Here is a 17987-nt window from a genome sequence, read left to right as displayed (position 1 = left end):
ATTCCTTCCTTTAGTAGAAGGGAATTCACATGAGCAATATTTTTCTAAATGTACTAGAAAGAGGGGATTCTTTAGTCCAATTAAATCTATGTTTGCAGAAACAAGTATCCGACAAGAGAGCTAATGGTCCCGGTGGACTCGATGGAAGAGGGGGGATCGAAATGTTAAATGTGTTCCCTTCAGTTTGATGTGAATTGTGTGGTCACGTGTGGTCCACCAATAAGGATTGAGTCGTTAAATATCGGTCACCCTACAATCTAAATTTTATGGATCACAGTAAGAATTTTGTGATCCCATCCCCTCCTCAGGTTCGCCTCTTGCTCCCCCGCCCCCTCCCCCCAATTCTTACCCCTAATTGGTACCACCCTTTTTCTACCTCTATCCCACATTGGCTCGGTCGTCACATATTGCCATTGGTACGGGAGGTTTATGGATTGTTTAGTTCGGGTTGGTTCGAGAGGTTTATGGATTGTTTGGTTCGGGTTAATTTTATAGAAAATTTTCCTGTAGAGACCTTGTTTAGTTTGTACGATTTGAAACCATGAGAAATTTTTCATATGAACCCTTAGGTTCAACCCATGGATAATTTGATTTGTTTGTATAACATCTATCGTGTGCACACAACCTTTCAGAAAAAGTTTTTTCGTTTTCCTGCAACGCAACCAAACAACATGTGACCTACATCATGTGTTTTCAAACCCTATAGAATTGAACATGTCATGACATTTTATTTCCAAGTTTTTCCTATTTCCACTTTTTGGAAACCCTACAAACAAAACATGCCCTTAGAGGAACTTTTTTTGCAAGCTTATATTGTATTGGAGTATATGTGTATCTTTTCTACACATTTTGTATATTAGGCCTAATGTGTGTGTGTTGGCTAGCGATGTTTCAACCTTTTAGTTAGGTTGTAGCTTCATCTATGGCGCCATGTTGCTTTTGCACGGAGAAAGAGATGGTTTTAGATTTTGTTTCAAGCATCCTAGCCCCTCTTGGTCCCTAACGAAATGGCGTACAAATTTACTTAAAAAATCAACTTTCTAAATTTGACCAAGTGCATACAAGAAAATAAGAAAAACTACCAAATATAATCTTTTTTTTAAGTATAATGTTGCATATTACAAACGGGCGTTAATCTCTCGGATAAAATTGCTCATACTCTTAGCACCTGCAGGACCCAAGCCTTGCTTAATCTATTATCTTGGTGAGAAGGGTAGAAGGGTTGTGTTTTTTTGCGGAAATCACTTGCGTTCATTCCAAATTCCCCGTGAAGCAAGAAGAGTGATGGAAACCGAATCTTTACATTTAATCATGAAGGACCACCACTCGTAGATGGACTGCATTTCCCAAGCGTTGGTATCCACGAAATTTAGTTTGAGCCAACTTTTGATAATGCCCCAAAGACTTCTAGTGAAAGAACAATGGACGAGCAGGCGGTCAATGGATTTTGGGGTGTGCTTGTGATGGCTCCGAAGTGCAGGAGATCCATTGTACTCCCTCCGATCCAAAAAAAAAATGTCGGTAGCCTGATAGAAATACGTTTTACATTTAAATCCTTGTAAATTCAAGAAAAGAAAAACACTCGGGCGTCTGCGTCACACGCGCGTACGTACGCCCAAGGAACAGCAGTCCAGCCTGGTTGATGGGACTGTGGGCCACAGCATAGTGTGGAGTGCGGGTTGAGGGTAAAGAAATGCTAAGGAGCTTTTTGCAAAATATCTCGTACGACATTTTTTCCGGATCGGAGGAAGTAGTATTTTTCAATAAAGAAAGGTTGTCGAACACACAAGGAGCTGAAGATATTGGTGAGCAAAAATAACAAGAAAGCATTAATAATAAAGTAACGGTTTTTCGTGTTTTGGGTATATAGTTTGCAATAGAAATAAAGTGTGAAAAGTAGCAAATAAGTAAATGCTCTAAATGAGAGAAAAGCCCATTACTCTATGCAGCAAGAGGATAAACTAAAGCGTGTGTGCTTATATGAGACAAAAGTTTCCGAGGGCAGCATGGATTCACTAACATCTGACTTCTAAACAACATGGTAAATATCTTGTCAAGTTTTATTCAATTAGGGAGGAGCGTTAATTAGGTGCAGCCATAACCATGTGTAAATACACATCTGATGACGGGTCCACTAGTAGGGAAAACGCTATAGGAGAACGCTCATTGGCAGCGCACCTATCTAAACGCATGCGACTTGTATTAGTAGTTTGTGCCAAAAATAAGCACGCGACTGGTACGCATGTAATGGCAGGGTAGAGGAGGGTAGCGCACGCGACTAGTATGTGGGAACCGGCTGTACTCGGGTCCATAAAGTACCCGCCGTGTGCGCTCACGGGGGCACACAACTGCTATCTCCATAACGGTCGCGTGTGCCTTTGTCTGCCCGCTGCCAATATATTAGGCTGACACGCGTGAATTGGGCAAAATACTAGCCGCGTGACTTATTTTAGGCACGCTGGTATTATCAACTTAGTGGTAGCGTGCCCTATTTGGGCACCCTGCTAGTAATCTCAGGATTTGCATCCCCCCTCCCCCGGAGATGTTAGAAAATTCAAGAAATATAATCCTTTTGAGATGGCCATGTGGTATGCCATCTAGTTTTAAGAAAAATTAACAAATATGAATTTTGATATATTATGAAAAATAGGGTCATGTCTCGGTAAAACGGTTTTTCTAGTCGCATACGACCTCCGATGAAAATCTTTAATATATGAAAATCACATGGACAGATGGGCCCTGGTCCCAACTTTTTTAAAATATCCATACAAAAAAATAGTGGTAGCGAACCGGACGAGAGCACACGACTAGTAACTCATTGGCAGTGTGCCGGGTGCGCACGCGACTAGTACCTGATATACTAGTCATGTGTCGGGTACACACGCGACTAGTAGGACCTTAGCACTGGTTTGGTACCAGTGGCGGACCAGGGCCCGTGGCTAGTAGCCAAAAATGGCACACGACTGGTAGGCTTTTCCCTACTAGTGGTCCTAGAGCCATTTACATGTGCAAGTATATGAATTATTAAGACATAAATGTCCTATCATAGTCATAAGATTTAGGGTTGATGGTGCTTATCGTAACGCCGACTTCAAACTATTGGGGAACCCCAAGAGGAATGTATGAGGAGCACAGTAAAAAGTTCTCCCTTAGTAAGAAACCAAGGTTTAATTAACCAGTAGGAGAAACGCGTGACTTCTGAAGGTGTTGCGATCTGACTAGTCGCAGGGCGCATTAACAGTGTCAACAACAACCTGGAACTTGCACACAACACAACCAAAGTACTTTGCCCCAACTTAAAGTGAGGTTGTCAATCTCACTGGTTTGCTGAACACAAAGAATTAGACGTATCGAGTTGAAAGAGATGTTTGCAGAAAGTAAACAGAACATGAATTGTAATAGAATTTATCAGTAAAGGAAGCAGGATTGGGGTCCATAGTTCACTAGAGGTGTCTATCCATAAAGATAAATAGCATGTTGGGTGAACAAATTACAGCTAGGCAATTGACAGAATATCGACCATACATAACAAGATGATTACTATGAGATTTGATTGGGCATTGCAACATAATACATAGACCGTAATCCAACTACGTCTATAACTAATAATCCACCTACATGTTATCATCCGAACCCCTTTCAGTATTAAGTTGCAAGCAACAGACTATCGCATTAAGCAATGTATGTAAAGTAAATAATAGAATTACCCTCGGATAAAACATTGTTGTTTTCTCCCTAATAGCAACAACACATCTACAATCTTAGAAGTTATTGTCACTCTCCCAGAAAACTAGAGGCCTGAACCTACTATCGAGCATAAATACCCCTCTTGGAGTCACAAGTGTCCACTTGGCCAGAGTTTCTACTAACAATGGAGAACATGCAAGATCACAAATAACATATCACTTGAATATATAATCAATCTCAACATAGTATACAATATTCATCGGATCCCAGCAAACACAACATATAGGATTACATAAAAATGATCTTGATCATGTAGGGCAGCTCACAAGATATATACATGAAGCACAAAGTGGAGAAGAAAACAATCTAGCTACTGCTATGAACCCATAGTCCAGGGATGAACTACTCACACATCACTTCGGAGGCGGGCATGGCGATGTAGATGCCTCCGACGATGATTTCCCCCTCCGGCAGGGTGCGGAGAAGAGCTTTAGAACCTCCCGAGATGGGTTCTGCGATGGCGGCCACGACGGAACATTTCGTGGGTGCAGGCTCGGGTATCCAGGGTTTTCCCGAGAAGATGTATAAATAGGCGGAGGATTTAGGTCGGTGGGGTGCACGGGGGGCCACACCCCCTTTGGCGCGGCCTAGGCCTGGCCCATGCCAAGGGTAGGTCTGGCTGTCCTGTGGCACCTCTTCGACCCCCCTCTGGACTTCGTCTTCGTTTCGATAAAATATTGACTTCGGCTTTTGTTTCATCCAATTCCGAGAAATATTTATGTACAACTTTTCCGAAATACAAAAATAGCAGAAAACAGGGAACTGGCACTGTGGCATCTTGTTAATAGGTTAGTGCCGGGAATCATGTAAAAGTGTAACGAAGTGTAAGCAAAACATATATGAATTGGTGTAAAACAAGCATGGAGCATCAAAAATTATATATACATTTGAGACGTATCAAGGGTCCCCGACATAAACCCCCCTAATGCAACCCATAGTGTTGGAAGACGGTTTATGTCATTCTGACCCCTCCAACACTATTGCATTACATCAAAGTGCAGCCCTATGAGCCCATATAGGTGAAGTAATATGCAGCCGACGTTCGCATAAAATCATCATAGAACAACATAAAAGATAAAAAAACTTGACCAAATACTCATTGCACATCATATAAAATCATAGCCAGATCATCCTATGCCCTCAAGAACATGGGGAACTACTCACAAGTGACAAACATAATATGGACCAGAGGCATAATGGTTCCAACACAATCTAAATATATAATCTCCTCACCAAATAATGACAAAGTACCAATCACGAACATGCAACAACACTAAAACAATATCTGGGGTTCAATTCAACACAAACTATGAGGGGGATGGCGTCGATCTCGTAGATGGTGATGGTGGTGATGATGATGTTGGTGGAGATGTTGATGGAGATGACTCCTCCCAAGACAAGGAGGAGTGGGGATGTCAATGGCGTCGCTTTCCCCTTCACAGGAGGCACCGGTGCAGCAGGATATGCCCTCTTCTAGAGTAGGAGAGGAATTTCGCCTCCGCCGCTGATACGTCTCAAACGTATCTATAATTTCTTATGTTCCATGCTAGTTATATGACAATACTCACATGTTTTATATACACTTTATATCATTTTGATGCATTTTCCGGCACTAACCTATTAACAAGATGCCGAAGCGGCAGTTCCTGTTTTCTGCTGTTTTTGGTTTCAGAAATCCTACACAGGAAATATTCTCGGAATTGGACGAAACAAAAGCCCACGGTCTTATTTTCTACGGAGCCTTCCAGAAGTCCGAAGAGGAGACGAAGAGGGGCGACGAGGCGGCCACACAACAGGGGGGCGCGGCCCCACCCCTGGCCGCGCCGCCCTATGGGGTGGGCCCCTCGAGCGTCCCCCGACTCTGCCCCTTCGCCTATATAATCTCTCCGTCGTGAAAACCCTATTACCGAGAGCCACGATACGAGAAAAGTTCCAGAGACGCCGCCGCCGCCAATCCCATCTCGGGGGATTCTGGAGATAGCCTCCGGCACCCTGCCGGAGAGGGGAATCATCACCGGAGGGCTCTACATCACCATGCCCGCCTCCGGACTGATGCGTGAGTAGTTCATCCTTGGACTATGGGTCCATAGCAGTAGCTAGATGGTTGTCTTCTCCTCTTCTGCTATCATGTTTAGATCTTGTGAGCTGCCTATCATGATCCAGATCATCTATTTGTAATGCTACATGTTGTGTTTGTTGGGATCCGCTGAATATGGAATACTATGTCAAGTTGATTAATGATCTATCATATATGTGTTGTTTTATGATCTTGCATGCTCTCCGTTGCTAGTAGAGGCTCTGGCCAAGTTGATACTTGTGACTCCAAGAGGGAGTATTTATGCTCGATAGTGGGTTCATGTCTCCATTGAATGCGGGGAGTGACAGCAACCCCTAAGGTTGTGGATGTGCTGATCAATGCTTTGTCTAAGGATATTTGTATTGTTTACATTACACACAGTACTTAATGCAATTTTCTGTTATTTGCAACTTAATACTGGAAGGGGTGCGAATGCTAACCCGAAGGTGGACTTTTTAGGCATAGATGCATGCTGGATAGCGGTCTATGTTCTTTGTCGTAATACCCTAAGTAAAACTCATAGTAGTCATCATGATATGTATGTGCATTTTTATGCCCTCTCTATTTGTCAATTGTCCAACTGTAATTTGTTCACCCAACATGCTATTTATCTTATTGGAGAGACACCACTAGTGAACTGTGGACCCCGGTCCATTCTTTTACATCTGAAATACAATCTACTGCAATCTCTGTTCTATGTTGTTCTTCGCAAACAAACATCATTCTCCACACCATACGTTTAATCCTTTGTTTACAGCAAGCCGGTGAGATTGAAAACCTCACTGCTAAGTTGGGGCAAAGTATTGTGATTGTGTTGTGCAGGTTCCACGTTGGCGCCGGAATCCCTGGTGTTGCGCCACACTACACTCCTTCACCAACAACCTTCACGTGGCCTTCATCTCCTACTGGTTCGATAACCTTGGTTTCTTACTGAGGGAAACTTGCTACTGTACGCATCACACCTTCCTCTTGGGGTTCCCAACGGACGTGTGCTTCACGCGTCATCAGCCGCCGCCGCAATAAATCTCGGGAAAAATATGGCTTAGGTTTTAGGGCGAAACGGAGCGTCTGCGATAAATTGGGGCCGGAACGATGTCCGAGGTGCGAGCGAGGGTGGGTGGCGCGGCCAGGAAGTTGGGTCGCGCCACCTGTGCTCGTTGGCACCTCGTGGTCCCTCTCGCGTGCTTCTTTCGCTCACGGCCTTCCTTCGGGTGAAAAAACTGGTCAATTAATTTTCCCTTGAATATTTGCAATCCAGAAAGTCCTGAAACAAATAAAATACGAAAAATAAAGTTTTATGCCTCCCAGGAATTAAATACCAAAGAAGAGGATTTTGTAGGAAAGTCCCGAAAATCATCTAAAAATGCATAAATAACAATGTATGAAAGCGAATAACAATGAAAACTAACTCTATATGTAGCAATAATGATGATGTAAAATACACGTATCAACTTGCAAAGTGAACAAATACCACAATTTGGTCACCCTCTCTTGGGCTGGACCGTCGGTCGTCCAAACTCTATTTTGAATGGCAAGCCATGCGAAGAACTTGAGTTTGGGAGGGGCCTAAATTTTCCAAACCGAGGAACTAAGTAGCGAAGATGTAGCTCCATTAGATTGTGCCTTGTATGCGGACTTAGACATGTATTGTCCACTCTCGATGAGGGTCCAAGAGATATCATCCATCATCTCCTCATCGAGAATTGAGATTGATCTCTCGGAGAAGACGGGTCCAGTAGAAGGGACCATATCTAATCAATACCAATAGATCCACCATTAGATATATTTTTTATATTGCTTGTCTAAGTTCTAGTCGACTACTCAGATTTTCTTCAGTTTCAGTCACCCGAGAAAAGTGCAATCCCAGTTCAGAGAAAAGTACAACTCGCATCCAATTGCACTTTTCTGAAAATGAGACTTAAGAAAAACCCAGTTACCTAAGGTTTAAGAGAAAAGTATATAATATATTTATTTAATATTATAATTGACTATATCATCTTCTATACATTTAATTAAAATTAGAAGTCACTGACTTTTTAAACTAAGCTTATAGCCATGTATTTGGTGCGGAGGGGTGACGATGTCATTCTCGATAGCTTTTAACATTGCTCCTCTGTGAGATATGTCTCACAATTTGTGGCCAATTGAACCGACCTGCCATTATAAACGTGATCGCCGCCAGTTAGCCTAACACATGTAACCCCTTAGGCCGGCATCATATACTACTGGTAGTGCCAACATTATTCCTTGGTTCTAGAAATAACAATGACATGCACATGACAAGGCAATGCTTGCGCAAGCAGGGAGACGTCGAGCTTTGGTCAAACCAGTGCCATCTAGTACGGTCTATCTCCCAACCGCTACAGTTCACACGACATAGTCACGGCTGCAGCGTTTGGGCAAAACGGCACGCTACGGATCTTGTTCCGGATACTCAACGAATTTTCAAACAAAATGTGATTGCCTTGTTTTTGGTGTGCTAGCTGTTTACGGCCCAGTTCTTTTGGCGGCTTCTCCGAACATCAGCACTGTCGGACACATGGTTACACCTTGCCCCTCTTTTTTTCTCCTAATTTCTTGTTTCGGAACTAAAATACAGTACCAGATTACGTTCCACTTCGAGTGGTTTTGGGATATCATCCCGTGCTTGAATTGTGCAAAGTCTGCGATTTGGAGTCACCATCTGAAGTTATGAGCGAAAATGTCGTCTTTTTTCTGAAATCGTCACATAATTCTCGCCACGACAGTCTTCCGTAGCAAGTTATCGAGAACCAGAGAAAAACAAGAGAAATTTTCCAGCTCAAAGATAGGATATATACATATGTGTGACTGGCCACCAGAAGTACACGTTCTGCAATTACGAGTCGAGTCTACTCCGTGCGTGCAGCTCACAACAATCCAGCCAATTCGGAGACGGCGAAACATTCTTTCCTTGCCTCAGCACCAATCTTGTTTATTCGGAATCCCTCGATCGAGCAGCTGCAACTCGCGAACACCATGAGAGTATGTGGTTCTTAAATTTGAAGTACTTTTATGTTCTTCTGTCTTAGCTAGGCACGTACACCTGCTTAATTAACCGCTGGCCGAAATCTTTCAGAAGGAGATCATCATCCGGATGCAGCCGGGGTCGGACAGATACCACAAGAGAGCTCTCAAGGTGGCCGCCGCGGTCAGCGGTATGTTCGATCGATTCTTCGTCTTTGTCACGGGAACGAATGCATCCGGTGGATTAGAGGTTCTTTTACAGGAGTAGTGTCGGTCACGAGGACCGGCAGGAACATGGAGCTGCTGGTGGTGATCGGCGACGGCGTGGACGAGGGCCTTCTGACCAAGAAGCTGAGGAAGGAGGTCGGGGAGGCGGAGATAGTGGAGCTGCGGACGCTAGCGGCGGGCGCCTCGGGGCATCTGCCGGGGACGTCGTCCAGGGACGTCGCCGCCGCGCACTCCCGGTCTCCGCACCACTGGCATTCCGTCAACACTCCGGGCCGGGACTCGCCGGTGAGGGGCCACGTCTCGTACCCGGTCTCAGCACCGTCGCCTCTGGCCAACCCCGCCGTCGCACGGTGGCCGGCCGAGCAGTACAGGCAAACCGACATCTGGTACTCAAGGTTTTCAACCGACATTTTGACCCTGAAATGTGGTGTTCTTTGGTTCGTTCCTATCTTCATCAAATGAAAAATTAGCGCACAGGGTTCTCGAGTGTTTCAGCTGCGAAATGGGGGTGTACTACTTCATTAAAAGAAAGTTTAAGTGCACAAGGTTTTCAGGTATGAGTAGTGCTATGTGTACGACGATACCCATGGGACTTTTGTGTGGCGGTTCATATGCATCGCTGGATTGAATCATCGTTTATCGTGTATGGCGCGTAACTAGTGTCGTATAAGAATCGGTTACAAACCATCATAAGCAAAGAGGTTCTTCGGTTCATCTATACTCTTTCATTAAAATATAATTTTAATGCACAAGGTTTCCAAGCACCTACATTGCCAAATGATGTAGTTAGACCACAAAGTTTTTCAGTATTTCCACCGTGAAATGCTATCTTCTTGGTCCATTCCTACTTCTTCATTAAATTAAAAATCTAAAGCTCAAGGTTAGTCAGCACCATGTATGCTTGGACTGATTTAGCATACAAGCATTTTCGGTGTTTTCGAAGGAAATGGGCATCCTAATGCTGGCCTCGAAACATCGTACATGGCTCACTTAACCTCCCAAGCTTTCATATCTTGGGACACTTAGCACGTTGCTAGTTTCCACAACTCAAAAGCCGCTTTAAAGAACTTCGAGCATTCAAATTCCTTTATATATGTAGGATGTGGAGTGAATCAATCGTAACTTTTTGTCTTGAAATAGAATACCCTCTTTTTTTGCAATGGTCACAAAGTCTTATATATGTTTTGTATGAAAAAAAAAATGCATGTGTTTCAATATGTAAACTATATGTATGACTATTTGTGTTTTTGAAACTAATTTATACTACCAAAACCGGGTTAGTTAGCCACATCATGGAGGAAATAGGACATTGTACATAGGAATTTTGAACTCACACATGAGGAGTTGTATGTTCAAATACTCTGGTCCATAACAACTCAAATATATCGAGGATGATATGACATTTCTGAAAATGTTGGGTGTTATGTAGCCCTTTTGTATAACAATCGACATAAAGTTTTGGCAAGCTATCACATTCAAAATTGAACTAATTAACTGGTGTCCAAATAAAATCACCAAAAGTCAAGCAAGTTGAATTCTTTGTATTTCTCTTAATTTAAACTAGAGAAAGTCAACCTATCTAGGCTACGGAATTCCCAAACGTTTCCTTTGCCAAGTCAACCAACTCATTTTTATTTGTCCCTCCGAGAGGATTGCGTGACAATACTGCGTGTGGCCGTTTCAGACTGCTCATAGTGGGAGTAACATAGCTATAGCTAGTAACATCACACATCTCAAGGCATTTTGGTGACATGGCATGTGAATAAATGAAAAAAGAGAGTGAGGTGGTAACTAGCTATGTTACCATAACATCACACACCCCAAGGCAAAATGAGTCTACAATATAATAAATGACACAATGCATGACACCACATATAAGTTACTACCCACTATGAAGGTAGTAACCTAGACTAGTAACATGACATATGTTACTAGTCTAAGTTACTCCCCACTATGAGCAGCCTCACCATGTGGCAATTCACGGAGATTATCAGATTGGTACATGGCACCAATACCATTGTTTTCATTAAATCATGGCACATTAATTACGAGAAGAACTGAGTCTTAGCAACAGCAACAACAACAACAACCTAGGATTACTTTACCATTATACATACTACGTACTCCTAGGTAAAATGATGTTGCCCTTGACTTAATAAAGACGTGCCTAACTTTAGCCTTAAGTGTTGAAAGTTGATTAAATTACATCCCTCGCGTGGGCAAAATCACCAGGCTGCACACTTTTATGTACAAAAGGCTCCTTGTGAGGTCTAAGATTTGGAAACTAGGGTTTAAAGATCATTCACACGTATTTGTTCGCTAATGATTATTATCAAGTATATATAGTTTAAGCTTTTATTGATTTTTGTGGTGTGAACTTCATACTATGATCATAAATCTGACCAAATATACTATTTATTTTGACACGTAGACAATGATACATTTTGGCCTTGAGGTATTAACTATTTGTAAACCCTTAGACACATAGTGAATTGATTGACAAGCCTGGCTAGGTAGTCGAAATTGGTCCATTTGCATGGTTGAGGATTGTACTTTTCTCAAAGGAAAACGCTTATATCTCCCCGGGGGATAACTTCTCCCGTCCTCCTGGTCCTGCGTGAGACACGCGTCCACAGCAAGGTGGGCCTGCTCACCTCCCAATCCTCTCGTCAACCACACCGCATATCGTCTCCTCCACTCGATGCATCCAGAAGACCACCGCGCACGCTTCAGTGACCCACGCAACGACCCGCCGTGCCCACTCAGCACCGCTGTCGTTGCCTAATCGACGGTACCTCGGAGGAGGGATCCTCACGAGGGGGAGAAGAAGTAGGGGCCATAGGGCGGAGTGCACACGGGACGGTGGTACGCGAGTTACCCAGCTTCGGAACACCTGCACGATGACGGGGCCTACTCGCTGCTTGTCCGGAATTATCCGGGCGCTTTCGCGTTGTTACAATGAGTTGTGGTTGTGCCTCTAGGGCTCCCGGGATCCGGCTTATAAAGGCGCACGGATCTAGGGTTTACACGGAGAGTCCTAGCCGGATTACGGATAGCCTAACTACGGTACAATATCTTGCCGTGCACGTCACGGATCCGCCTTCCATATACGTCGTACTTGGATCCGGGTTCCTCATGGGCTTCCACGGATCCGGGTTACTCCTAATGTTGGTACGGATCCGAGCTTGCCGATCCTGGGCTGGACTTCTTCCTTCATGATCAACGAGCAAGCCGGGCCGCCCGATGGGCCACATGCCTCATCACCATCTGTGGGCCACCCGGGCTTGCCGGATCTAAGGACTGTCGATGGTACACCCATGAAGTATACCCACAACAGTAGCCCCCAGAGTTCTCCGAGTTTCTCCTGCAGTTTCCGCCTTGCTGGTCCATCATGATCTCCGGCAAACGCTGGTAACGCGGAGAAACTTGAAGAGCTCCAACTCCGCATTTTCTTCTTTCCCCAACTATTAGTCGGAAAATGCTCTCATTCCGCGGGACTTCATCCATCGACATTCCAAAGAACATTTCCGGGTTACTCCCTGCTCGTGAATGAGAACTAACTTATCCTCACGCAATTACCCGGAATCTTAAAAGACTCAAACGGTTCCGCCAATTCTGGCGCCATTTTCGCGCGATCTCCGCGGTAACTTATCTCTAGCCATTTTTACCGTTAGGGTTTGGGACACGTGTCGCGCATCCAACGGTGCGACGCTTGCATTCCGACCACAGGATGCTGAGCACGAATCTTATCCCTTCAGCCTATAAATATCCGCCGTCGAGGCCCTTACCATCATTCACCCCCCTTCTCACCTCTCAGCCGAGCGCCGCCCGTGAGCTCTTCCTCCGCCGTGCCGGAACCTGCCGGAAAAGTCGCCGGAGCATCACCGGAGCGAGTCCACCACCGCAGTGTTCTTCGTGTTCTTAACTCCGGCGAGCCACCGCGCGGAAAACTCATCGCCGGCGACTACGACCACCGCAATCGCCATTACAGTAAGTCCTCGAGCTTCATCTTCGCGCTGTAGTTGGTAGGGGTGAACTTGGAGAAGACAATGTGGGATCCGACTAAAGCAAGTTTCCGCCAAACCCTTTTTCCTCTGATGTCTTCAACGACTCCGCCTCCGACCTCGGAACCAATCATGGCGACCCCGATCTCCTCCGCCCCTCTGAAAGAACATCTCTTGCATTATGTTTTGTGTGTTTGATGTCAATATATGTGATACACTAATGTTTGATTAAGTGGTACAGGGATTACATAGTTTCATATTTGCGTGTGTTGGATTTGGTCGGTCTGTCAAAAGATAACAGGAAAAGTTTGGCCAGGCCGGATAATCCGGGCCGGATATTCTTGAAATATCCGGCCCCCTGATTTTGGCTAAGTCCTCGAGGAAAAGCAGCTCAGTAGGGGGGCCGGACATTTGCCCGGATAATGTCCCGGTATTGTACCAGGGCCGGATTATCCGGGCCGGATATTTTGGAAATATCCGGCCCCCTCGATTTTGGCTAAGGACTGGAAGAAATGTGAATCGAGTACATGGGCCGGATAATTGGCCGGACAATGTCACGCTTTTGTTACGAAGGCCGGATTATCCGGGGGGGCGGATTATCCGGCCCCTACTTACACCGGATTATCCGGCCCCCGGAAGCGACAACGGCTCAATTTTGTGAGGGGGTATAAATACCCCCTTCTTCTACCTTGGTTGCTTGCTCAATCATTACACAAGAAATCTGCCAAGCCACCTCCATTAGAGCCACCTCAAGAAAGTCAAGATTTGCAAGATCTCCTTCCTCCCCCAACCAAAGCTCTTGATCTTTGGGGATTCGAAGGAGAAGACACCGATCTACATCCTCACCGAAGCGTTCTTCATTTCCCCCTCTCTTGTTTGAGGGATCTCATGCTAGTGTTCCTATTTGGTTCCCTAGTTGATTTGTTGTTGATGTGTTGTTGTTGATTGTTGTATTGTTACAGATTTGGGAGCCTCCAATTTGGTTGTGGATGTGTGCCCCAAGAACTTTGTAAAGGCCCGGTTTCCGCCTCGAGGAAATCCCTTAGTGGAAGTGGGCTAGGCCTTCGTGGCGTTGCTCACGGGAGATCCGAGTGAAGCCTTCGTGGGCTGTTGGTTTGGCTTGCGTAGCAACCACACTCCTCCAAACGTAGACGTACCTTCTTGCAAAGGAAGGGAACTACGGGAATCATCTCCGTGTCATCGCGTGCTACACTCTCGGTTACCTCTATCCCACTCTATCTACTATTGCGTAGCTATACCTTGCTTAGTTGATATCCTTGTCATATAGGTAAATTCACTTAGTTGCATATCTAGAGAATTTACCTTTCGTGTCAAGCCTAATTTGAAAAAGAACTAAAAATTGGTTAGCACCTATTCACCCCCCCCTCTAGGTGCGGCATACGATCCTTTCAATTGGTATCAGAGCCTTGGCTCTTATTTCGAGCTTAACCGCCTAAGAGTATGCCGAACGAGGAGCCCTCGGAAGGGGCCGCCACGACGGTCTCCATGGAAGACTTCAATTCGTTGAAGTCCTCCATGGAAGCCCAAATGGAAAGCATGAAAAAGATGATAGCCGAGCTTTTGGCTCCGGCCCTTCCCAAGGCTCCTAGTGTAGAGGTAAAAGACACGGGTGCGTTAAATGAGGGAGAGGCTTCGGACTTCCCCTCATCTACCAAACCCGTAGAAGGTGATAACTTAAACACTATCAAATCTACAAGTGCATCTCCTAGGGGAACTAGTGGAGGTGAAAGCTACAATCGAGTAGCTCCACCTTTTCTATCTCCCGATATACCGGTTCCCCATCCCCATTTGAACATTCGGGGTGACCCACCTAAGTTTTCCGTTGATAATTTCGATACTTGGAAATTTGAGTTCCGCTCTCATGTTTGTAGTGCCTCCAATGAACTATGGAGAATCATCTTGGAGGGCTTCACACTAGTAGGAAAAGCCTCATCAGTGGCGCACCAAAAACACATTCTGTGGCGCATGGGTGGTGCGCCACAGAATTCTCGCCACAAAAATAAGGATTACGTAGGCGCACCGGCCAATGCGCCACGAAAGCTTATTACGTGGCGCACCGGACGGTGGTGCGCCACGAAACAGAAGTCTTATTTACGTGGCGCACCACCGCCGGTGCGCCACAGAATTTTTTTAAAAATTTCAAAAAAAGTGGCGGCCAGATCTAGATCTAGATCTAGATCTGGGGCCGCCGGTTTTTTTTTTAAATTTTTCTGAAAGGTCGCCGGAGGTGGGTGGGTGGAGGATGAGGCCGGCCGGAGGAGGTGGTGGTGGTGGTGGAATAGGAGGAGGTGGAGGTGGAGGTGGTGGTGGTAGAGGAGGAGGAGGAGGAGGAGGTGGTGGTGGTGGTGGTGGTGGTGGTGGTGGTGGTGGTGGTGGTGGTGGTAGAGGAGGAGGAGGAGGAGGAGGTGGTGGTGGTGGTGGTGGTGGTGGTGGTGGTGGTGGAGGAGGAGGAGGAGGAGGAGGAGGAGGTGGTGGTGGTGGTGGTGGTGGTGGTGGTGGTGGTGGTGGTGGTAGAGGAGGAGGAGGAGGAGGAGGAGGAGGAGGTGGTGGTGGTGGTGGTGGTGGTGGTGGTGGTGGAGGAGGAGGTGGTCGCCGGAGGAGGAGGAGGAGGTGGTGGTGGTGGTGGTGGTAGAGGAGGAGGTGGTCGCCGGAGGAGGTGGTCGCCGGAGGAGGTGTTGGTCGTGGTCGCCGTAGTAGGTCGCCGGAGTAGTTCGCCGGAGTTGTTGGTCGCCGGAGTTGGTCGCCGGAGTAGGAGAGGAGAAGTGGAGAAGTGGAGGAGAGGAAGAGAAGAGGAGAGGAGGAGAAGGGGAGAAGTGGAGAAGAGGAAGAGAGGAGGAGAGGAGGAGAAGTGGAGAAGGGGAGAAGTGGAGAAGGGGAGAAATGGAGGAGAAGGAGAAGTGGGCGCCAGAAATTTCAAATTTGGACGTTAATTACGTGGCGCACGGGCACTTGGTGCGCCACAGAATTTTTTTTCTTTTTTTCTATTTTGCAGCAAAAAATCTTTAACTGCCCGTAACTTTTTACTCTTTTGGAATTTTGAGATTCTAAAAATTGTCCAACCGGGCAAGCCCCGGTGAATTCGGATGTAGATTTTTCGTGGGAACATTTTGGTATATTATGCGTTTTTTTTCGAGTTCGTATGCAACCAGAAATCCAGTTTGATGATTTTCCCACGCAATTTTGCAAAAAAAGTCGAAATTATTGTTTGTTAATTCTTAGTGGTAAAAGATGACATAATACATAGGCATCTTGAAGGGATTTATTTTTTGAAATTTTTATCTATTTTTTTATTTTTTACGAGAGGTTAAAAAGGCGATCCACGGGGGGGGGGGGTGGAGTTGCATGGAACTCATGTGCGCCACAGAAATAAGGCTTTCTATGGCGCACCATCCCACGTGCGCCACAGAAAGTCTTAGTTCGGTGGCGCACCGGGAACAATGCGCCACGGAAAGTCTTAATTCGGTGGCGCACCGGGCCGATGCGCCACGGAATGTCTTATTTACGTGGCGCACGTGATCTGTGCGCCACAAAAATAGTGAAACCAATGATTAGGGCTGGCCCCACCAGATTTACGTAGGCGCATGGATCCCCGGTGCGCCACAAAATTAAGCTATTTCTGTGGCGCACCGTGTCTGGTGCGCCACAAAATAACTTTCTATGGCGCATTTTAAACGGTGCGCCACAGAACTAAGCATCGCCTATAATGGTTTTCCTACTAGTGTCAAGCCATACAACCCCGACAAGTTGACTAGAAGAGAAGCAATTGATAGTCAACTCAACAGCACCGCCCTACACATGATTCAAACTAGTGTGGGGACACCGGAATTGCATCGAGTCCGGAACTACACCACCGCCAAGGAAGCTTGGGACGGCTTGATCGCTAGTTGTATTGGAAGTGAGAGCACAAGAAGGAACAAGTATAATGCTCTTAAGAATAAAGCCGAAGGGTTCATGAGGCTACCGGATGAAGATCATGAACTCATGTATGGAAGACTTGTCACGGTTGCCGATGCCTTCCGGCTTATTGGTGCCACCCACATCAATGACTCTTGGATCAAGGAGAAGTACATTGAATGCATGATGCCATTTGCTCCCATTGATGTCAAGACTCTTGTGGGAAGGGAATGCTATTCCTCTCTCACCTCTCAACAAGTCGTGCACGAGATGCAAGCTCTCAAGGTGCTTGAAGAAACCTCTCATGATTCTCGCAATCGTGCTCTTGGAATGGCAAAAGGTTCCAATCTTGCCTTGGTGGTCAACTCCGGTGAAGAAGTGATTCCTCAAGAATCTTATAGGGCATCTTGGAGTATGTCCTATCCTGAAGATTTGCAATGCCACTACCATGATCACATGGCCTTCCATGCAAAATCCTTTTGGGTTGATCCCTCCAAGGCCAAGGAAGACAACATCAAGAGGAACAACAAAAGTGGTTTCACTAGCTTTGGTCCAAAGACAAGATCTTGCTACAATTGTGATGACAAGCGCCACTTCATTGCCGAATGCCCCTATGAAAATAGAGAGCTTCATAATGGAAGGCTCATTCCCAAGGACAATAGCAAGGACACCAAGGGCAAGTATTCAAAAGCCCCCAACAAGAAGTTCTACAACAACAAGACAAAGAAAGGCAAGAGGCCCTCAAGAGTTGTGCTAGTAACAAGAGAAGAATATTCAACCGATGAAGTTGAAAGTTCTAGTGGTGATGAAGATGAAGAAAGCTCAAAGGAATTGGCCGCCATCGTCACCACCAACATACCCTCTTCATCTCTCTTTGAATCTCCCAATGAGAATCCTACTATCAAGAATGCACATTGCTTCATGGCAAGGTCCTCCTTGGACACTTCTATCGTGCTATCAACTCAAGAAGAGTATACACCTCCAAGGCCTAGAAAGACCAAGGAGGAGATCGAGGCCCGTCGTCTAGCAAG

At 45.7% G+C, this 17987-nt stretch overlaps 1 protein-coding gene across 1 annotated transcript; it reads left to right on the top strand.

Moving 5' to 3' along the window:
* Positions 1–8635: 8635 nt before the first annotated feature.
* On the top strand, positions 8636–9499 carry LOC124671881. Its single transcript, XM_047208202.1, has 3 exons — positions 8636–8827; positions 8922–9000; positions 9072–9499. The coding sequence occupies exons 1-3, from the start codon at positions 8822–8824 to the stop codon at positions 9497–9499; spliced, it is 513 nt and encodes a 170-aa protein (XP_047064158.1). The 5' UTR covers positions 8636–8821.
* Positions 9500–17987: the final 8488 nt, after the last annotated feature.

This window comes from Lolium rigidum, chromosome 7 (assembly GCF_022539505.1).
Source record: "Lolium rigidum isolate FL_2022 chromosome 7, APGP_CSIRO_Lrig_0.1, whole genome shotgun sequence".
Taxonomy (NCBI): Eukaryota; Viridiplantae; Streptophyta; class Magnoliopsida; order Poales; family Poaceae; genus Lolium; species Lolium rigidum.
Note: the sequence above shows the minus strand (reverse complement) of the source record. Positions and strands in the feature narration are given on the sequence as shown.